Source organism: Ochotona princeps, chromosome 7 (assembly GCF_030435755.1).
Source record: "Ochotona princeps isolate mOchPri1 chromosome 7, mOchPri1.hap1, whole genome shotgun sequence".
In the NCBI taxonomy this organism is placed as follows: Eukaryota; Metazoa; Chordata; class Mammalia; order Lagomorpha; family Ochotonidae; genus Ochotona; species Ochotona princeps.
This window is the reverse complement of record NC_080838.1, coordinates 29,854,187-29,876,734: the sequence shown is the minus strand read 5'-3', so window position 1 is coordinate 29,876,734 and position 22,548 is coordinate 29,854,187. Positions and strand designations below refer to the sequence as shown.

General features: G+C 43.6%; 1 protein-coding gene and 1 long non-coding RNA gene across 4 annotated transcripts; both read left to right on the top strand.

The window, feature by feature from the left end:
- The first annotated feature begins 647 nt into the window (after positions 1–647).
- Positions 648–2,159, top strand: LOC131480757 (uncharacterized). The gene is made up of 2 exons (XR_009245787.1): positions 648–1,253; positions 1,940–2,159. It is a non-coding gene; the product is annotated as an uncharacterized LOC131480757 (long non-coding RNA).
- A 594-nt stretch (positions 2,160–2,753) lies between these two features.
- On the top strand, positions 2,754–7,883 carry SPRY1 (sprouty RTK signaling antagonist 1). Of its 3 annotated transcripts, none has more exons than XM_058666878.1 (2): positions 2,754–2,884; positions 5,683–7,883. In XM_058666878.1, exon 2 carries the CDS (start codon positions 5,738–5,740, stop codon positions 6,695–6,697), a length of 960 nt encoding a protein of 319 aa, XP_058522861.1. In that variant the 5' UTR covers positions 2,754–2,884; positions 5,683–5,737; the 3' UTR covers positions 6,698–7,883. The 3 variants fall into 3 exon arrangements, with proteins under 3 accessions (XP_058522861.1, XP_058522863.1, XP_058522862.1); XM_058666880.1 differs by lacking the exon at positions 2,754–2,884 and adding an exon at positions 3,177–3,216; XM_058666879.1 differs by lacking the exon at positions 2,754–2,884 and adding an exon at positions 3,830–3,936.
- The last annotated feature ends 14,665 nt before the right edge of the window (positions 7,884–22,548 follow it).

The following is a 22,548-nucleotide window of genomic DNA, read 5'->3' as shown; positions in this document are numbered from 1 at the left end:
GCTAAGTCCAGCATAGGAAAAAGTTTCTACAGAATTACTTGCTATTGTAAAGATTTTAAAAACTATTTTGAAATGAAAATGTTTATGCTCAAAGTTATAGTTGAGCTAAAGTCTAAATTTTAGTTTTTCTTTTGCGGAAGACTAAGTTATTCCTGATACGTAGTTCCGGAAACATATTTCTTTTTCACTAACGATATGTTTTGGTTTTCAAATATCTTTTAAAAGTCTCAATGCAACTTTATATTTCATAGTTATCATTATTGCAGTATGCACTGCATGATTCTGTTCATGAATGTCTAAAAATCCTACAATTTGCAAGGAATCAAAGAGCAAGTTCTCTGATTTATTTTGTCTAGCGATACATGCTACTAAGACTCCTAAAACTTCTTGGTAAATTTCTTGAATTTTAGTTGACTTTTAGCTAGTTCTTAAACTAGGTTGGTGGGACGTAGCTTTTCTTTCTTTTTTAATTGTACAAGCATCACAAAGTGGAAGAAATATGAGTTTTCCCCCCCATGTGATTAGGTTTTCAAGATTAAGCCAAAATAGAGCAATTATTTAAAAATTTGCAGCAGGAAATTTCACCTTTATGAAACATCGTTCTAGCAGGGAGTGCCACCTTTTGAACTTCTGATTTCACTTATTCCGAAATTTAAATAAGACCTGGAATCTTTTATTATCGTTTTTACTATTGAGACACATTCCCTGCCCCCCCCCCCCCGTAAATTGATCAGAAGTGAGGGTGTAGGCATACAACTTTTTTCATCTTTTGTTACTCACACTTCTTTTCTAATTCAACGTCAAGGGTGGAGTCCACCAATCTTTTTATTTGCAGATGAGCAACTAAAACTTAGTTAACTAAATTCCAATGCGTCTCTCTAGGGCAGACTGCATTTACTGGAGTTTAAAGGCAGCCCCGAATGTGTAGATGATATTTATTGCACGAGTCCATAAGACAACACCTTCAAGTTGGTAGGTACAAACGAAAAAGGAAACCACAGTGGAGGAAATCCTGTTCCAGGTTTTCGGGCGGCCCGTGTGATTGACACATGATATCACTGGAGGCGTGTCCTGCAGTGGAGGTGGAGGTGGAGGCTTGGAGCTGAAATTGTGCGGAGCGGGACTCAGTTCGCTCTGTAAAGCACGCAAGGGTTTGCAGGGTGCAAGCCACAGACCGGGCTCCCTGCCCTGGATCAGGAGCCGCTACATCGCTGTACACGTGCCTGAAAAGCAATTTGCAACCTTTGCGCTAGGTAAGAACCGTTTCCTTCTTTTCTTTCCGTAGACATTTTAGAAACGTTCAGGTGGGAAATGTCGGATTTTGCGAGAGCTAAACATTTCTTTGAACTCTAGAGCTGAGAGTACTGGTTGCATTTCTAAACACCAGCAGCACGCCCACTGCTCCAAGCTCTTAAACTAAATGCTAACACTTAAACGAGCAAGCGGGCTCCCTTTCACTTTTTCCCCCTTAACCCAGCAGTATCAAGTTTAAAGTCGGAATGATCGGATGTGTTAAACCACAGGGCCACTTACGCCGAAGAGGGACTGGCACTCGGTGTGCCGACCCAATGCGTGTTTGTTTAGGCATTGTTGGCGACAGAATCCCGACAGAAGCAATGGTTTAAAACCTGAATTTCCCGTCCCTCTGTATTGATTTCCAATGCGCAGAGGCGTTGCTTGAACGTTGTTTGAACTCCTAAGGCATTCCAAGGCAGCAAAAGCACTTGGGCAAAAACGTGCAAGTCTGCATGTTACTTGGGCTCGCCGCTGACACGCCGACCGACCGTGTGCCGGCCTGCCAATCACGGGCGGCAGCAACAGGCGGCACATGGCAGCAGGCTGCGGGCGGCCCGCCCCGCTCCTTCGGCCCGACCGAGCGGGCGGCCGGGGGCCTGAGCAGAAAGGAAGCTCACGTGTTTCTGTCTCTTCAACCCTGTAGCAGGCATTTGCGCTGTGGACGCGCGGGGTCGAGAGACTGAGAGGGAGCGCTGTCCCGGAGAAGCTGACCTGCCAGGAGCCGAGTTCCCGAGGACGCTGTGCCCCAACTTGCCCAGCGTGCGGCATCGCGAAAGCGCCCCGGCCTGCGCGGGGACCAGGGACGCCGCCGCCCTCTGTTTCTCTCTGAGGAGGACCTCCCCGAAAAACAAACAAACAAAACCTCGCATCTTCACCTCTCTCCCCAGAGCGGTAGCCACCCTCTCCCCTCCCCTCCTCCCCGCCCGGCAGCGGCGGCCTCGCGAGCTCCGGGGTCCCGCCGGGGCCTGCGCTGCTCCGTGACCCGTCCGCCGACGCCCGTTCGAGCCCTGCCCCAGGCGCCGCCAAGTCTCGTCCTCCCGTGACGTGGATTTTTTCACTCGTCCGAGGCCACCACCCCTCCTTCCTTCCCCCGCGAGGAGCGAACGGAACCCCAAGAAGTACTGTGGTCCGAGCACACCGCGCCAGTCAACCTGGCACGTCACGTACTCTTCTTTGCGCCGCGCCCCTGAGCGCTTTGCTGAGAGGCTCGGACGGAGCCTCCTCCCGAGCGGCCTTTTTGCTTTTTTCTTTTTAACTGGCTCTGGCCAGGGGACTGCAGGGGAACCGCCCCCACCCCGAGGTGGATGTTACTCGAGCCGCCGCCGGGTCCCCGCGAGCTGTGAGAGGACTGCGCCCGGCCGCGCCGAGCCGCCGCACCACTGCCCCGGGCAGCCGGAAGGGGGCCGCGGGGAGCGCTCCGGCCCGGCCCGGCGAGGGGCGGGGGAGGCCGCGGGCCCCACTCGTCGCAGCCCCGCCGATGCCTGCTCGTCCGGACAGCCGCGGTTGATGCGGCGCGCGCACACCGCCGCTCGCACCGGGACCTGGGCCGCCTCGCTCCGCTTGGCCGCCCTCCAGCGCTCGGGCCTAGGTGAGCGTGCGGCGGCCGCGCGCGGCCCACGGGGGGCGGGCGGCGCGCGGGCGGGGCTTGCTCGGCGCGGCAGGTGCGGGGCGCTCGCGCGGGAGGGGGAGGGGAAGGGGAGGCAGGGGCGGGGTGGGCCGAGGCAGCGCGCCGCAGGCCCCGCCTGCTGCCCCGCGCGTCCCGGGCTGCTGGGGAGGGGTCGGGGACGGGCAGCTCGGGGTTGGGCGGCCGGGTGGGCGATCTTCCGAGGCTGAGGACGACGGCCGATTCAAGGACTCCCGGCCCCCGACCCACACTCCCCCCCCCCCAAGTTGGCCTGGAGCGCCGTTGCCGTGACCCAGGTTGTGCACTCCACGCGAAAGATGGATTCGGGGAGGCTTTCGGGTTGGGGGTGGTAGGTGTTCCCCGAAGATGTGTGTGTGTGTGTGTCGGGGGCGGCCCGGGAGCGTCCTGGCTGGTACCAGCGGCGGGCTTTCGGGTGGCGGAGTCTGCTGTCGGCCTCGGGGTCGGGAAAGGCCGTGTGCGCGCGCGCCCGTGGAGAGAGGCGAAGCCCCCCGGGGGTCCGCCGGGTGCCGCCCCTGGCCGGACCCCAAGTGTGGGGAGCCCCCGGAGTTCTTTTGAGAGCCGTGGCTAGGGGAGGGGTTGGGAGAGGGCACTGCCACTTTAACAGTGGGGAAGTCCGCCCTCCTGAGGTAATGGTAACCTCAGCCTCCTCCCTCCTCCTGCCTGAGCGAGAGGGAGAGAAAACTTGTTTTCATTCATAACTTTTTCCTTTTCCTTCCTCTCCGTCAACTATTTATTCCGCGCTCCTCTCCGGGCGGCTTGCAGAGGGCGCAGCGCCACCGTCGCTGACTGGCAATGTGGCGGCGACGCCTGGCTGCGGCCCCTGCCCCGGCGCTCGCTCTAGCCGCGTGTCCTTTAGAGAGTAGACCGGTACTGGCTTAGACGCGGGCGGACGCGGGCTCGCTCCTGTCGCTGTGGGCGCCGGGGGTCACAACCGCAGCAGAGTGTCCTGGGGGACCTGCAGGGACCCTCAGGATGTGACGGGATTGCCCGAGCAGGTATTCCGCTTGGCTTCGGGGTTTTGAGGGAGTGTGAGCACACGATGGGGACAGAGGCTGGGGGCTGTCACCACGCAAAGACGGGACCTCGCTTCACAGATTTGGTTTTGTTGGGGGGAGGGGAGTGATGATGTGGTGTGTGTATGTATGCATGCATGCTGGCGCGCGCGTGCTTGGTTCTGGCGGCAGTGGTGGTAAGTCTGGGTCATTTCATTTACCCGCCCGTGTGAACTTGGTTTCAACCATCGGAGTTGGAGTTGTGCTTGGGTCGGATGACACGGTTTAAGTCCCTCTGCAGATCTCCCTGTCAGATGGAACCTTAGGAGCTTTAGGCCCCCTTTGCTCTCAAAGCCCCGCCGGGGTGCAAAGGTGGTGCCTGCGGGACTAAAGGCGGCAGGCCGGGACGTGTCGCTGCTGGTGTGTGCGGGGAGAGCTGAGTAAAGGAGCAGGACGCACGCACTGTGCGGAGCCTAAGGCGCCCTCAGGGATCTAGGTGGCCCCGGGAAGGAGCTTCTCTGCTTCCACTCTGCTCCTTACGGGGCGTTTGGGGCACAGAGTCCTGTTGGAGAATGGGCTTCCCCGTCCCCCTCTTTTCCTTCCTCCTGTTGAATTGGATCTGTATGCTTGGAAGGTGTTTGTGTGAAAAAGATTTGTTTGTCATAGAAGAGACGGTTTTACCTTTGGTAGTTTATTTTTTTTTAATGAAGAATACATTATAGATTAATACTGTATGATTCTTACAGAAACATAAATGCTTGTGTTTATCAGGCAGGATGTCGGTGTATTTGTTCTATCATAAAAGGTGCATTGATTCAGAATTGGCCATGCTTTTGAAAATCAATGTCTGTCATATAAATGCAGATTTTTAAAGTAGAGGAAGTATGGATAATTAAGATGGCCAGGCTCTTCCTCCCCACCCATTCTTCTTTAAGGGTCTAACACTTATTTGTGTGTAAAAGTTACCGTGTGATGTGAGTGAAGCCTTATTTAAACTTGTTTTTTAAAGTCACTGCATGATTTCAAACATGAATGCTCGTAACATTCACAGATCTGTGCTTTGAATTTTGTGTAGATGTTGTAGAGGGCTTTACATGCCAAGACTCCTGTAGTTCCTATGTAGTCATTTTTGTGTCTCATTGACGAATAGTGAGTGAGTATTAAAAATCCCAGTTTCTACTGAAAATGACTTGAGATCCCAGTTGGGTTTTGAATCTCTGGAATGTTTTTTGCAAATGCCTTCTCTAATTTCCTCATCAAGCTGGTGCTTGTAATAGCACAAAAAAGACAACAGCACCAAAATTCATCCTTGATTTTTTTTTAAAGCGGACATCTTCTTTCATACAAAAACATTGATGAACTGAACCTGAACTTTGTTCAGACGAGATCTTGAACCGTGCTCAGAGTCAATCTTCCGTAAGAAGGCCTGCTCCGCTTTAATTGTTAGAGTCACAGACAGGAAGGCATTACTTCCTCTTGATTCCAGTTTTAAAAAGCTGGAAAAACTTCTAGTTTTCATGGCATGGACTCTTGCTTACATTCTTCTGTGATGTGGTCCGTAGCCTCTCTTGGAATTGGACTGCGGCCAGGACCCCAGCATCATTGTAATCCACTGATGAAGGAGATCATAACCAGGTGGTTTAGGCAATTTGTGACTTGACAGGATTTTTTTTTCCCCAACAAAAAAATATTTCCTGTCATTTATTTTCTGTGTGTGTGTGTTTTTTCTCATTTTGGTTTCCTTTTTAGGATTTCAGATGCATGCCAGGTTTCTGCTGATTGCCAGAATTCGAGATCACTACACATGGATCCCCAAACCCAGCATGGCAGTGGCAGTTCGTTAGTCGTGATCCAGCAGCCCTCTTTGGATAGCCGGCAGAGATTAGACTATGAGAGAGAGATTCAGCCTGCTGCTATTTTGTCCTTAGACCAAATCAAGGCCATCAGAGGCAGCAACGAGTACACAGAAGGGCCTTCCGTGGTGAAAAGACCTGCTCCCCGGACTGCGCCAAGACAAGAAAAGCACGAAAGGACTCATGAAGTCTTACCGATTAATGTGAATAACAACTACGACCACCGGCCCACGAGCCACCTGGGACATGCAGGACTCGCCAGTAGCGCCAGGGGCCCCATCTTGAGCAGATCCACCAGCACCGGAAGTGCAGCTAGTTCTGGGAGCAACAGCAGTGCCTCTTCCGAGCAGGGACTCCTAGGAAGGTCACCACCAAGCAGACCCATCCCCGGCCACAGGTCGGATAGGGTGATCCGGACCCAGCCCAAGCAACTGATTGTGGATGACTTGAAGGGTTCCTTGAAAGAGGACCTATCACAGCACAAGTTCATCTGTGAACAGTGTGGGAAGTGCAAGTGTGGAGAATGTACGGCCCCCAGGACCCTGCCATCCTGCTTGGCCTGCAACAGGCAGTGCCTCTGTTCTGCCGAGAGCATGGTGGAGTACGGAACCTGTATGTGCTTAGTCAAGGGCATCTTCTACCACTGCTCCAACGACGACGAGGGCGATTCCTACTCGGATAATCCTTGCTCCTGTTCGCAGTCCCACTGCTGCTCTAGATACCTTTGTATGGGAGCCATGTCCCTGTTCTTACCTTGCTTACTCTGCTACCCTCCCGCGAAGGGTTGCCTGAAGCTGTGCAGGGGCTGTTACGACTGGGTCCATCGCCCAGGGTGCAGATGTAAGAACTCCAACACTGTGTATTGTAAGCTGGAGAGCTGCCCTTCCCGGGGTCAGGGTAAACCGTCATGATTTTTGGAGGTGGGTCGGACGGCCTGAACTTCAGAGAAGATGCTGTTAGATAACTGATTTTCGCTCCTTCAGAGTTGTTTCCTGTTTCCTGCCTTCCCTTGCCCTGTTGCCAGGGTTTGACTCATGGATTTCGCTCTTCTCTCTGGGCTGATCAGCACTAAGAGTGGACTGGGAAACTGCACCTGGTTCCCACTGAGGGCAGGAGCCGCTACATCCGTTCCCAGGGTACAGAGAGCAGGCAGGCTTCTGGGTAGCCTGTGTGTTCTGCAGGCAACTTTGCAAAGTTGTGTGTGTGTGAACCTACATGTAACCCAGACTACAGTGGTTTAGCACCGTTGGTAACTGGGTGCTGTGAGAACAGGGAGGTTGAAACAACCTTTGAATTGCTTTTAAATAAGCTATGTGGTAAATCTGTCTCCAAGTAAGGCTATCCTCTTAGCATTGGATCCCCAAATAGAATGGGAGATAAATTTTTGTTATAACCTAATTTTTTTTTTTTTTTGCTTTAGCCTCTGCCCCCCTTCTTTTTGTCCTTCAAAGTTCTCACCATTCAGTTTTGGTGTGATCTTATTCTGAAGATTCCAGGTGTTATACTTTGTTTTGCTCTCTTCTTTCTTCATGATTTTAGATTGGCTTTCTCTTGTAAATCTTTACATTGGAGATATGTTGGTTGTATCTTGCTTATCCTTATTCTAGCTTCTGTATTTGTGAAGGACTCAGCTGCCTTCCACATCCCATGTTCTTCACCAAATTTTTGTTGTCATTGAGGGCACTTGGATAATTATAGCTGATCGATTTATAGATGTCACAGAACTATGCTGCCCGCAGTGATCTGGCTGCTGGCTGGTCCTTTTGGCTCCCTGGTTAGTTAACAGCTGATTAATTCTAATCTTTTCTGTATTTTCATTGCCTTAACCACAAGTTGTGGTGCTTTTTGTATATTTTATGTATAAATCACAAAGTTGAATTCTGACTATTTTTAAGACAAAAGTCTGTTAAACTTTTTTATTGTAAAGAATATTTATTATGCGAATCTATTATTTTATGATATTTATTGCAAAAGACTGTTCAAATGTACTCATGTCTGAATATAACAAAATATCAATACTTAATGGAAAATAAGGTGACACAAAGAAAGTACATATGTTAACTATAATGCAGAAAATATATTAATTAATGAAACTGTGTCTGGATTTCTTCATTTATTAAGCTGTACTGTTACAGTGACTTATGCTATTTCGGCTTTTTCTTCAAATACCTGTTTTACCTGTTTCTCTCAAGATACTGAAAGTATATGTGGGTAAGCTCAAATTATCTGCTAGATGTTAACTGGAAAGTACATTTGTGAAAATTTTGTAATCCAAATTCTGTTTCAAAAATACTCAAATGGTTTACTTTATAAAGTAAAAAAATATATACATACATATATGTGTGTGTGTGTATATATATATATATACATATATATATATACACACACACATAAATTATTCCCTGATTTGGTTACTTCATAGGCATGAGGTCTTGAGTATATCCTAATCTCTTTTTGGAAGTACACAATTTTGAATATAGCATAGTTTTGTGAAATCAGTCTTATCTATACATTGTTAGAAATGATTTTCTACTTTTTTGTTTAATCAGCAGTTAATCTTCAACAAGACAAGAATTTAATTCTGTGCACTTGCTAGTAGTCTCTGCTATTGTCACTATAATAAAAAAATGCTAAGAGTGTAGGAAGAGACTAGTTCACATTGTCAGAGATGTTCTCAAAATATCCTTTCCCTTTCTTTTCCTTTCACAGATCTCCAGTGTGATGTGATTAAATTACACTTCTTCATATTTGGACTTTAAAATATAGAAAAAGTTTGTATTTTGAAATTTGATTTTTCAGTCTGGTAAAACCATGGCGGTTTTTGGGCTTGATAGCATTTTGGTCATGTGAGTTCTCACCTATGGAGTCTGTAATTTTGATGAAATTTTGTTCATGTGAATCCTCAGACTCAGTCTCACTAACTCCCTATGATTGATAGATTTGATAGTAATTACTTGCATTTAAGAACTAGAGTTTGGAACCAGGTTATCAAAATTTAGCCAGGTTTTTGTTTTGGTTATTACTCTGGAAGGATTGCCTATTTGTTTTTAAGAATATTGTCAATTTGTAAATAGGCTTTGAATTAATTTTATACAGACAAGATGTAATTGGTAGAAACCTGTTTTAATGTTTTCCCATCAAACGCCTTACTGCTCTATGCTCTGAAAGCAGGAGGGTGTTTTAAATGTTAGTGTTCCGAGTGCTGTATGACTCATAGTATTCTAAATGTGAGCTTGAGTATCCATATCCAAGTGGTGATATCACTTGTACCTTAATATTTACACTGCCTCATCAAGAGTGGTGCCTTAATGAAATTACAAACACAGACTCCTTCAAAATACTACTATGTAGTTGTTTTTCCTTATTATTCAGACTCTTTATGTAATTAGGAGTTGGTATAAAAACATGCATTTTGTAAGACCAACCAGACTAAGAAGCAGTAACTTTCATTGGATGTAATTTCTAACTTAGGGGAAAGAGGTACTGTGTCGTTTTAACTTGGTGATAGGCAGGATACAGGAAAATTACAAGGTTAGGATGGTGGTCTGCTGTTCATTGAGCTGGCTGTGCATGTACTCTGGCAAAATGTCAGCCCAAACTTGGAAGTAACAATGGGTGAGAGGGTCAGATTTCTAACAGAAGCTTGTCAGATGGCAAAGCATAAACACATTGATTCAAAACTTCCTCCTTTGTGATAGTTTAAACCCAGGAGGGAAATAATAGGGTGTGTCCTCAAGTGCTTATGAGTCTTAAGCTTTTGAAACTAACACTGATTGTCATTTAAAGTGCTGAGACTCTGAAAGAGTCAGCAGAAATTTCTTGGAGTGCTACTGCCATGTATTTACCATTGGCGAGTGAAAATCACTGAGTAGATGGTCTAATCTTTATTCCTCTCTTTCTCAACTAGTACAGCTTGAGAGAATGGATGCTGTTGTTACAAGATTTTTTTCCAGTATGTTTTCAGCCTGCCAATTTTTTCAAAGAAGTCTTACTTATTTAGATAACTTAATTGTGAATAAAATCAATGCAGGATTTCTGTAATTGAATGGTTTCCTGTTAGTGAAGTTTATAAAATACAGTAGAGCAAAAAAAATGAAACATGAAAAAACATTTTCTTTTTGATAGCCTAAGGTGAACTTTAAATATTGGCTAATTATTATGGTTTCGAAATCCAAAGCATAGAATATTCCAGTGATTAACCAGAAAACAGTGGTCTTGAAAGTGAAAGGAAATGAATCGAAAACTGATTGTTTTTACCCTGAAATTGATATTGGAGCCAAGCACAAAAGATTAACTCCTGGAGGCTTGATTTAATTTTTGAGATTGTCTCCTTTTCCTAAATTTTTGCATTTATTAATAGAATAACATCCTGTGGCAGATTTTATTTATAACTCTTTAAAAAAAATGCAGTCTCTTTTAAGAACATATTAAAATACAAAAATAAGCAGGCGCATTTAGATCCATTCTTTAATACCTACTGCTCCCTGTAAATATTTTCTTTCATTGCAATAGAGTTCACTGTTTTAAACATTTTAGAAGCAAATCTGTATCTTTCCAGCCAATTGATGGTTGCAAGTCTTCCCCGGTCCTCCCCCCGTTATTTCACTGGTAACATATAATCCAAAGAACCAAGCATTTAACTGACAGTGATTCTGATAATTTTCTCACTTTGTTGTCAAGTCATTTTTTTTTTAAGATTTATTTATTTTTATTGCAAAGTGACCACAACAACCAGAGCTGAGTTGATCCGAAGCCAGGAGCCAGGGGCGTCTTCCATGTTTCCCACACTGGTGCAGAGTCCCAAGGCCTTGGGCAATCCTTGACTGCTTTCCCAGCCAACAGGCAGGGAGCTAGATGGGAAGTGGTGCAACTGGGACACAAACCATTTCCCATATGGGATCCCAGGCGTGCAAGGCGAGGATTTAGCCAGCGAGCCATTGAGTGGGGCCCACAAGCCATTTTTCTATGCTTATTGAATACTTACTTTGAATGTTGATTCTATATATAGTGGAATTCTGGAGAGAAATCTCCAAGTGTATCTTAATGTTTCTGTGCTGTGTATGAAATCTAAGAGGTCACTAGTTGCTTAATTTAAATTTTGAAGTGTATTGTACCTCAAATATCAAGAGCAGTCTCTTGAAGAGCCTGGTTTTCTGTATTTTCATAAAGCTGCTTGAGTGATATTAAAGGCAGTTTTGGAGCTGATTTGTTTAATCTGATACCCTCATTTGAGAATAGAAACAAAAGCAATGCTTTAGAAGATAAAATCTTGGAAAGTAGGTTTGAACTAGGACTCTGAGTAACAGACCTTCTTCCCATCTTAGCATCCAGCTCAGTGCCTTGATTCTGCACATTCAACCTGATCATTTCATTGTCAGAAAACTTTCATTCATAATGAGTATGTCTGACCATAATTTAGGAAATGAAATGTTTTTCTGCGTGTGTTATTTGCACTTAGCCATCAGAAATAAGCAGCAAATGACTTAATTGCCATGATTATTTTTCATACATGAATATTAAAGTAACAACTTAATTTGGAAGCTGAGCATGTGTGTTTGCTCTGACCAGATTTATATGGTAAGAGTAGAATAGATCTCACCAGTTTGTAAAATATAATAACATCTTGGCATCTAGATTTCAGAACCTGTGAGATAATAGTTCTCACCATTTTTTTGGGTGGGGGCTGTGTTAGGATTGCAATGATTTAAAAAACAGTTTCAGATATTCTATTTTGCATTGCTATATATGTTATCTTTCTGACTCAAACTGCATACAGTTATGGTTTTATTTGCAAAGAACATCCAAGATCTTAGAATTGTTTGGAACTAAATATTTAGGGGAGGAATACTGGAAGCATTGTTCATTCATGTCTAAGAGCTTGTTTTGATATCATAAACATAAAATCATAGTTTCCATGTAGAAATAAACCTACATACCATCTAATCCAGTATTTTAAAAATGAGAAACCAAAGTTCAGAGCAGTTACTTATCATAAAGTAGTGACCTGGTTGTCAAAATAAAGAACTTTATTTAAAAAATACTCTAGTTACTGCATATGTACATACAGTAAGTGGAGGAAAAGTTGCTGATTGGGGAAAGGAGGGTTGAATAAATGTTTTAGGTTATTTAAACATTATAAAATTGGACAAATTTGCTAAAACCCAATAGCTTAATGGCAGTCCACAGCAGCAAGCTTGTGCCATAAGAAAGCCATACAAAACTAGTGTAAGAAAACCAGGTTTTCAGAGAAAATCCTAGTTCCAGTAGGGCCAGCAGTTCTCAGCCTCAGCTGTTCTATATATTAAAAGCACCCAAGAGCAAAAGACACCACCAGCAACAATGAATAAAGCTTTGGCCTGTACAGTGCTCCAGACCAGTAAAATCTTTAGGAGTGAACCTGGGATTTTGTTTAGTTGTAAAACCACCTCATGATTCAAAGGCTTAGCCAGTCAACAGCCCCTAAGATGATAGGTATTTTAGGGAAATTGTGGGAGACCAAAATGGCAGAGATTAAAGTCAGGAAGTCTATTGGAGGGTGGAAGGCCAGAGATGTTTCAGGCCCTGAAACAAGCCTGTAAGGTTAGAAATGGAGAGAAGACCTTCAGATGGACAATCCATGAGACTGGGTTGTTTGTGGATTTGCTGTGGGAGAAAACTGAAAATACTACTGAGGTTTTGGACCTTGGAAAATGGGAGAATGCTGGTTCTGTTGAATGCGTAGAATTACTTTGGGGTATGTGGGATTTGAACAGTTATGAGTTTTGTTGGAATAAACTGAAGGTGCAAGTGGAGTTACTGACAGATCATTCTGAAAAAAAGCCAACAGGGCGTAAGAGAGGTTAGTGATGCTCCGTCATCCAGATGGGAAGGTAAGGGGCTGTGGTGAGGATGCCTAGAAGAGTGCAGTTAGCAGGCTAGGGACAGACCTTGGGGAACCTTGGGGGGCAATAGATAAAAGTGATTAATAGCATAGGTCTCCAGAATGCGATGTGTTTTCGAATTTTAAGGAGACTTTCAGAATGGACATTAGTAATCAGATGCAAAAAGCTTTGGATCACACTACATCTGGTGGTTGGTGGTCAGGTGAAACTGTGGTGAAAGCTAGCTTGTCTGGGATTCGGCAATGGGTGGATAGTAAGAACGAGCAGCTTTTGGCTGTTTGAGATCACAGAAAAGAAACTAGAAGCTGGAAAAAGCTGATGGATTTTAAACTAACCAAAGCATGAAGCTTCTAGAAAAACAGCAAAGGCAGTGAAGGGGACCACTAGGTAGAGGCAGTTGCTGATGCACCAATCCTAGGAGATGGAGGCAAAGTATGCCCTCGGATTCTGGCTCTGGCTGTTGATTACAGTTTCCTGCTAATTCATACACCGAGAGGAAACTGGTGATGGTCACTCCTAGTCACCCACATTGGCTTCCTGGCTCCTGGCCTTGGTCTGCCCCATCCCTGTCCCAACAGTGCCCAACAGGCCATTATGGTAAATGAACTAATGGGTGAGGATTGGCTGGCTCTCAAACAGATAAGTAAATAAAGTGAGGAGAAAAAGAAATAATGGAGTTTTGGGAAGCAGAATAGTTGTAGAAATGCAGCATGGTTTTCTTAACTAGAAGGACTGAAACTGGTCCTTGAGAACAGAGATCTAGAGAGGGTGGACTTGGGGAGAAACCAGGGGCCTAGCCAACAAGAGAACAGGTGCAGAGCAGTTGACAGACCTCAACCCACAGAGAGCTTTGGGGACCCGCTCCCCGCTTTCAGATTTTATCTAGACCTTCTAGTTGGTTGGAGGAGGAAGATAAGACAGAGTGTTTCCCAGAGGCCAGTAAGAAATGATGAATTCCAGATGTCAGGACTTTTAAGGTAATAGCCTGGATAGTTGCTAAAATGACTCATCTGAAGAACTGAATGAAGATTCCAAAAAGAACAAAATTTAGGTTTGCAGAGAGTGAGTAAATAGACAAGTGAGAACAGAAAAGTATTTCCAAACCAAAATCTTGGAAGCTGAGCATTTCTAAATGCTGAAGACGTCTGGGCTTTCTCTATGCTGAAAGCCAGCTAAGGTGAGAGGAATGAGACATAGTTGGAGCTAAAGGTTTAAGGAAAAGAAGGGGAAGACTCTAGTGCAGTTTGGGGCATGTGCATTCTATATCATGCTTGGGTTTGCGTCCTAGCTCTGCTTCCAATATCAGTTTCCTGCTAATGCGCACTTTCTGAGGCAGTGGTGATGGCCGAGCAATGGCAATTCAAATTGAATTCCTGGCTGTTGGCTTCAGCCTGGCCTGGCCCCAGCTGTTGCAGGATTTAGGAGAATGAACCAGCCAATGGAAGATAATTTTTTTTTTTTTTTTATTACAAAGTCAGATATACTGAGAGGAGGAGAGACAGAGAGGAAGTGGAGCTGCCAGGACTAGAACCAGCGGCCATATGGGATCAAGGCGAGGACCTTAGCCACAGGCCACGCTGCCAAGCCCGGAAGATAATTTTTTAAACAAGGATACTGGGGAGGTCAATGTGTTAGAGGAGTTGTTAATTTTAGGTATTAAAATGCCAGGGGTAGAAGTGGAGAAGAAATTCTGGAAGCTGGTGTTTATGTTTGGGGAGGATATTTTTAGACACTTTAGCTTGTTTTTAAGATAATGGATTGTAAATTAAGTAATTAAGAGCCCACAAAAATGTAGGATTTCTTGAGGATTAATCTGAAGAAATAAACTGGTAGAGTAAAATTTACTGCGTATGGGATGTGCTCCATTTATAACACAAAGAGTCTGAGAAACAAATCTGCTATTGAATAAAGGAAGCATCTTCATGAAAAATTGATTGACCCATCAGCTCAGTCAAAATAACACACAGAACCTAAAGGCCTGCCGCGTTCCAGAGTCCCTCCTTTAAACCTCCGTGCACCTCCGGGGCACTGGAGAAAGCAAAGGGCTCGGGTCCAAGATTTTGGTCCTGTCTGCTTCGCAGTTTGCATGTTGCCGATTTGTAGAAGCTCTGAGTAAATTTGATTCCTTAACAAAAGTACGTTTTATTCTTCTGGGCCACCCAGGATCTGCCTTCTACTTCAAATGGAGAGAGGCCTGTCTTTATAAAGAGAGCTGCTGGTGGCAGAGTTCTTTATACAGCATGTGGCGTTTTAACTAGTTTCTTTGTGGTTTGCAAACCTGCCCTTGGAGCTGGCTATAATTTCCTCTTTGTATCTGTCTCTGGCCATTTTTGTTGTTTTGCCATTTAGTACCAGAAACACATTCAATTAGAGAAGAGAAAAGGAAATAAAGATGAAGCTAAAGTTTACCAGTTTAGCAACTTGTTATCCGGTACCTGCTACAACAGAATATGAACTCACTACGTTTTTGTTGGTTGACGTGCTGAGATTAATGATCTTGTCTGAAGTCAGGGTATTTAAATTCCATACTGAGTGTGCATCATGACAAAACATGACGCCGTCAAACCCAAATTGTTACTAAGCCAGACAAATGAGGGGTGAAACAATTGGGTATTGGGAATGAAGGTTTTTGTTGTTGTTGGTTTAGTTTATTTTTTTAGGATTGGAGCTACAGTTCTATAGTTTACAGGTGCTGGGAGGTGCATGTAGAAACTCGGAAATGCCCGTTGGAAAAGGTGATCATTATAAAACAGTATGACTTGAATTTGAGGGAAGCTGAAACTGCTTAATTTCAACAGTTAAGCAAAAACATGTCAAATGTAGACGTTCACTTTCTTCTCTCTGTAGAGGATAGGGTTTTTTTTGTTTTCCCCTCTTTGGCACTGAGGTTGGTACCATGCCGTTCCTTAAGGTCTCAAGTAAAAATTTTAGTGGGGAAGAGGTTTCTTCCCCCAAAGAGGAAATTTGCTTTGTGTGGATTGTAAAATCTGGCAAATTTTAGAAAGGAGAAAAGCAAGCAGTACTCTTGGGGGAAGAAATGGTCTGCTTGGACTTGCCTTTCTTGAAAAAAAAAAAAAAAAAAAACCAAAACCCAACATTCTTTCATAAAGCATTTTTTTTTTTTTTGCAAAAGTATTTGCCCTTGAGCATTTTTTCGTACTTACCCGTGCTTATCTTTCAAAACAAACATTTTTTCCCTTCTACTATAGAGCATGAGGAAGTTCCTTTGAGGTTATGTCCTACAAACGTATCCAAGCGGTGAGTGTCACCTCCTTCCTATGGCACAACAGATGACTAATTCAACCACAGGCCACGTGGAACACAGCGGTGATTTCACTATGGGACTCTTCAGATGTTGCCTATGGGACAGTTGCTCAAGGGGAAAAAACACACACAAGTGTATTTTTGTGTGCAAATAAAAAGTTGGGTCCCTTTGACCCAATGGAAAATGTGTGTTGGCTGGTGACTGCCTAGTTGGAATATGATGATTTACACTTGGAAACATTTGTGTCATTTATCATAAGATGTTACTGGCCTACAACATGACTGCGTAACAAATAACCATCTTAAAAATTAATCTTTTCCAGTTCATCAGACTATGTCTTTTTGAAGGCCCATATCTTCTCCTCCTCCACTCTTGCCTGATCCCCTTTCCCTGAAGCCACTCTTTTTTTTAGGATTCATTTATTTTTACTGGAAAGGCAGTTTTACAGAGAGAAGGAGACAGAAACAGAAAGATCTTCTTTCTACTGGTTCACTTCCCAAATGGCCACAAGGGCCAGAGCTGACCGGAGCCAGGAGCTTCTTCCAGGCCTCCTGTGTGGGTGCAGGGTTCCAAGGACTTGGGCTATTCTCCATTGCTTTCCCAGGTCATAAGCAAGGAGCTGGATGGGAAATGGAATAGCTGGGACTAGAGCCAGTGCCCATACGGGATCAGCTTGCTGAGCCAGTGTGCCAGCCCCTCCACAGTAGAATTTAATTGAAATGCATGTGCTTTGTACTGGCTGCTCTTCTGATTACCACTGTCTTTTTATCTTTCTTCTTTTCCAAAACACAGCTCTTTTGTCCTGGGGGATTGGGTTATTCCCTGTCTAGGAAACACACCTTCAGATTCCAGATCTCAGAAACTGCCTTTGCTTTTCCAATCCAGTTCCTTTATAGCTCGGTTTAAATCCTACTTCTGTGATTGGATCTTGCTAAAATATTATCTACCAGAAGTTTTTTGGTAGCAGCGTTGTGTAAACTGCTCTTTATTTTTAATGCTAGCATTTTACTGTTTATGTCTTGTCTCCCCTTCTTGTAATTCTTAAAGACGGAAATTATGTTGTAGATTTCACTGCGCCCATAAAGTGCTTTGCTCAGACTAGTCACTCAATAAGTCATTGATATTTTTTCCTGTATTTCACAACTGAGTCATAAAACCTTGTATATGGCTCCTAGTTTTCAGTACAGCAGGCCATTTAGTATATTAATAAAACATGTATTCTGATATAATGTGCATCCTATTTAAAGTCATTTTAGCCTTGCAAATACTAAGTTGAATTCTTTAAAAAGGATGTAATTATTTGCAGCAGAAGATTTTGGTAACATCATTGATGATGTTAACGTTTCCAGACAAGATTAACTTTAGCTCTTGGCACTAGAGGAAACAGGTATCCTTATGCCCTTAGAGTTGCTGAATTTCTACTCAGTGTTGAGTTGCATCCTCTCTGTATCTTAAATAGTCTCAAGTGGAAATGCTTGAAATGCTCATTCTTTCCTTCATCTTGTCTCGTCTGTTGTTCACAATGTGAACTACCTTCAAGAATCCCAAATCTCAAAACAAGCATAAATATGAAGAGGTGTTGTTAAATTATTAAGAAAATTATTGAGGGATTTACTTATCGATGGATAATTTAAATGAAAAAAAAAAAAAAAGAAGAGAGTGCTGGCACAATGGCTCAACCGGCTAATCTTCCACCAACAAGCACATATGAGCCCTGGGTTCATGTCCCGGCTGCTCCACTTCCTATCTAGCTCCCTGCTTATGGCCCGAGAAAGTGTGGATGATGGCCTTAGGACCCTGTACCCATGTGGGAAACCAGGAGGGGTGTCTGGCTTTGGATCAGCTCAGCTCTGGCCATTTTGGCCACTTGGGGAGTGAACCAGCAGATGTAAAATTGCCTTTCCAATAAAAATAAATAAATCTTAAAAAGAAAAAGAATCCAAAGTCTCCTCGAGACTAATGAACATGGAGTTGACTTGGGGGAGTCTTGAGAAACGCACATCCTCCGCAGCTTCTTAGATGTCGGTCGACCTTCCTCTGGAAACTAAACCATGTATGCTGTTCTTACGGAACATGACTTAGGCACACCACTGCTCAAAGTGTCCCAATTTTGTAGGGACAGGCTTTGCAGCAACGACTTGGAATGCTTGTATGCAGTATCCGAGCACAAATTTGAATCCTGACTTCAGCTCCAGCTCCCTGCTAATCTGTGTGGGAATCAACAGATAATGTCTTAAGTACTTGAGTTCCCGCCACCCACATGGGGGATGGACTCACTGACACACGGCTTCAGCTTGGCCCAGCCTCAGTTGTTGCAGCCATCTGGTGAGTAAACCAACTGATGGACAGTTTCTCTTTGCCTTTCAAATACATACATAAATCACTTTTTGAAAATCCTATTTAAAAGTTGTACAATGACTATAAACATTTTTGATGATATTTGGAAAAAACTGCCATATCCTAGGTTATTGGTTAAAGCACTATGGTTAGTAGGTATAGTAGTGAGCCTACAAGTTCAAACTGAATATAATAGTCATCCTTTATTCGTGGTCTAGATCCACTGATCTGAAAATATTGAATGACAAGTTCCAGAAATAATCAGTTCACAAGTCTGAAGTAATTTTGATGACATTCTTTATTATTAATGATTATTTTATGATTATTTATTGTGCACCTGTTACCATGCCTAATTTTGAAATTAGGCTTTATTATGGGTCTGAGGGGAATAGAAATCAGTGCTATCCATGGTTGCAGTCATTCACTGGAAGTCCCGAACTGGTTCCCCAGTGGGCCAAAGTAGGACTGTGAGATAACTGTGCTGCAGTAACTTTTTCTGTAAGTGTTTAGATTTTTTTTTTTTAAAAATATTTGTTTATTGTAAATGCAATAAGCGGGAAAGAGAGAGCTTTTGATGTACTGTTTCACTTCTCAAATGGCCACGAAAGCCAGAACTGGGCCTCTCTGAAAGCAAGAATCAGAAGCTTCTGCTAGGCCTTGAACGTGGGTGCAGAGGTCAGAGAATTTGGGCCATCATGTGCTCCTCTCCCAGATGCATTAGCAGGGAGCTGGGATTGGAAGTACAGAGCAGGAACTCAGACCAGTGCGCCTATGGGATGCTGGTGTTGCACATGAAGCCTTTATCCACTACACTACAATGCTGCGTTGTAAGTATTTAGATTTATGAAATTTTTTGCTTATCAGTTAAGGAAGGACCAAATTATTAGCATAATTTTAGAGATATGGAAGTTTGACCTAGGGAGTTGTTGTGGCTGGGACTAGAACCTGAATGCCCTGATTGTGTCCCTTGGGTCTGCAGTCTTGCGCATATTCTGTCAGAGCGTACAGTGCTCTGCCGGCTGATGAGCTGTCAGTTTTGCCCAGGATTTCTGCTGTGATTGAACATGCAGTTGGAAAAAAAAATTCATTCTGTCATGCTTAAATTTTACAGGAAGTTTCAGTTTGAATTGTGCTGATTTATATGAAAGAAAATCTGGTGAATTTTCTAACTGCATTGCATTCCTATGGTTTAGCAACTGTGTTGTGTTTGTAGGGAATGTTTTGTATGTAACTCAAATGCCCACAAATAAACTTGAACTGCCTTAGATTTTTATTATTTTAGTCCTTCATTACCACTCAGTTAAGTGATCTGTCCCCTCTGACCCCATTCCTGTACCAATAATTAAGCAGGAAGATCTTAATTATATAGCTTCATTTCGGGAGAAAATTGGGAAGACTAGAAATCTAAATGATGGGTGTTCTTCTCAGGGCTCAGAAGCTAGAGCTAGGTCTCGTGGTACTCTAATTAAAAACTTTTATATCTGCAGGTTTATTCTCTAGTCCTTCCTGAACAGATCTGCCTTGGGTTCTCCGGGTGAGTTCTTCAACAGGAAGGCAGGCTTTGTTTCTTTGAATAGTTGAGTGCAGATTAGTGGTATGCCAATTTCCTGTGGCCTTTCAGAGCTGCAATTTGAGCCCTGTTTGCTCCTGGCCTCAGCACAACTGAAAACAATTGGTGACTTCTTTCAGGTTTCACTTCAGAGCTCTTAGAAACAGGGGAAGTGGCGAAAGCCCTACTTTACAGGTAATTAACAATAGATAATGTTTGCTCTGCATTTTTTAGAGCCGATAAAAGGTAGAAGAACATATTGAGCTCCTGATTTAGACACTGTGCAGTGGTTTTTATGGATACAATAGCTGTCTTAGTGTTAGCAAGGTGGCATCTGGGTCACATATATGACAACACGAAACTTTCTAATGTGGAAGAAAAAAGAACATTCTGGAAAGGCTGAGAGATAAGTAGGAAAACATTCCTGGCAAATGCTAGAGAAACTGTTGCTTTAAGGTTTGCAGTTTGATTCAGGCTGTGGCTGGACAGATATTCAGACATGAATATCTGATTTTATGAAGCAATTTTCATAGTTCTTGTGATCTATTGAAGATAAATATTTGTTTTCTAAATCAGTACTGTTTTTTAAAATCCACATGTTTTTCAAGTCAGTGTCAGCTCAAGATGTTTTTAATTGCCATCACATTTAATCATTAGCCACAAATACACAGGTCTTCAGGATGTTCATGAATAATGTGTATTATGATGAGACTAAGCATGGAGATCAAGTATTTTTGCACTAAATAAACTTTATTTATTTGGAAAGTGAGAGAGTGAGAATGAGAATTGATCTTTCATCTGCTGGTTCACTCCCCAAATGACTGCAACAGCCAGGGGCTGTACCAGGCCAGACACAGAAGCTCCTTCCAGGTCTCCCTGGTCTTCAGATGCTATCTGCCGCATCTGAGGAGTACTAAGGATCAGCCGTGGAGCAGCAGGCCCTGGAACCCACGATTTCAGTGCTGCAACAGTAACGTAATACACAGCACCACAATCCTGACCCCTAAGTATACTTTCAATTCCATTTCTCAACAAGGTTTTTTGGAATATCCTCATGTAGGTACCTAACATGTAGTGTGTGTATATATATATATATATATATATATATATATATATATATATATTTTTTTTTTTTTTTTTTTTTTTTTGGAAGAGTGACAGAAACAGAGATAGAGAGGTGTTTCATCGCTGGTTTACTCCCCAATGCCAGATACAACCAGGACTGTGCAAAGCCAAGGCCAGTAATCTGGATCTCTGAGTTCCAAAATGAGTGGCAGGGATCCAAGTATCTGCACTTTTATCTGTTGCCTTCCCTACTGCATTAACAGGAACCTGGGTTGGAAGCAGAGTAGCCAAGAGTTGAACCAGGGGCTCAAACATGCTGTGCTGCAACATCTGCCCCATACAATAGCAAATGTATGTCCTTTCATTTTATCTTTGGCTGGGCTAGGGTTTCGTCTCAATACTCTGAATAGATAATAATTTGTAGACCACCCTACTGAAGCATGCCTTGCCTACCTCATGACCAGGCTCATGTATGTAGCTGACTTACTCCATGATTGTTCAGTCTTCAGCAGTTGTTGAGTCCCTGCTGTGTCCCACGTTCCAGCCAAAGCACTGGGTAGAAAAATGATGGAGGCTTCTCTTTGGGGCGGAAAAAAGCAGTATTGCTCTTAATACATGCGCTATTGACATGTGTAAGCAGTTCTATTGACAAAGATGTAAAGAACTAGGTCATGTATGAGATCTCCAGATAATTTGTCTGTAATGTGAACATAACTAAACCAGAGGGTAGTGCCTTTTTGGTCCAAGCCACTTCTAACTGGCAACGTGAAAATGTCACTTACTCATCTGCCCTTAAGAGATGAGGAACACAGAGGAGTTGTTCTGGTAAGGAATTTATGTGTCGTTTAAACGCAGAGCAGTTCTGCTTAAGTGTGTTTAGACACCCTCAAGAACTGCGCTTTAAGTACAGAGGTGTACAAAGGTGGAGGAGCCCTGGGTCCATTAATTAGTCAGCCCAGACTTGCTGAGCTCCGGGAACTCGTGCAGCTCTGGGCCAGGGCTGCAGGTTTAGAGAACGGATAAGCTCTTGATCTCCACTAAGAGCTGGATCAGGAGGCTGACCTGGCAACCGGAAATAGGAAAGCACTTAAATCCTCTCTTCTGCTGACAAAATAACGGGTTTATTGTAACGTTGTTTTCCAGAATGTAGGAAAGTGTAAAAAGAAAAATAAAAACAGACTGCAATCCTGCTGCCCAGCCAGCTCTTAGTGAGGGGCTCACACAGTTATTTAGGTCTGTTCTTTAAGTTTCCTCGTTTCTTTACGTTTTAAAATAAAAGCTGAGCAATAGAAACATGTGTCTACTTCTAGTCTCCCTCCTTCTACAACTCACTGATTCTGGTGGAGTGAAGGCAGTGGTGCCAAAACATGGTTTAGACCAGAGGAACCTTTCAGAAAATAGCCACTCTGAAAACAAACAAAAAAACCTGGAATTTGTGCTTTATGACACTTAACAACTTTTGTATCTTTTTTAATAAATCAGAGCTTTTCTCAGAGAATCAATAAAGGGGAAAGCTCAACTGTCCATTATCAACTTTCCAACATCAGCCCAGCTAAGCATGTTCGTTAGAAGAAAACAAACGCTAGTGAAAAGCCAAAGAAACTGAGAAAATGGGGGTTGATGATGGGGGTTGCATACAAGCATAGTGTCGCGAAGATAATGCTC

Excerpts from the sequence above, each read along its gene's own strand:
- SPRY1 (XM_058666878.1), top strand. The coding sequence starts at position 5,738 with ATGGATCCCCAAACCCAGCATGGCAGTGGCAGTTCGTTAGTCGTGATC.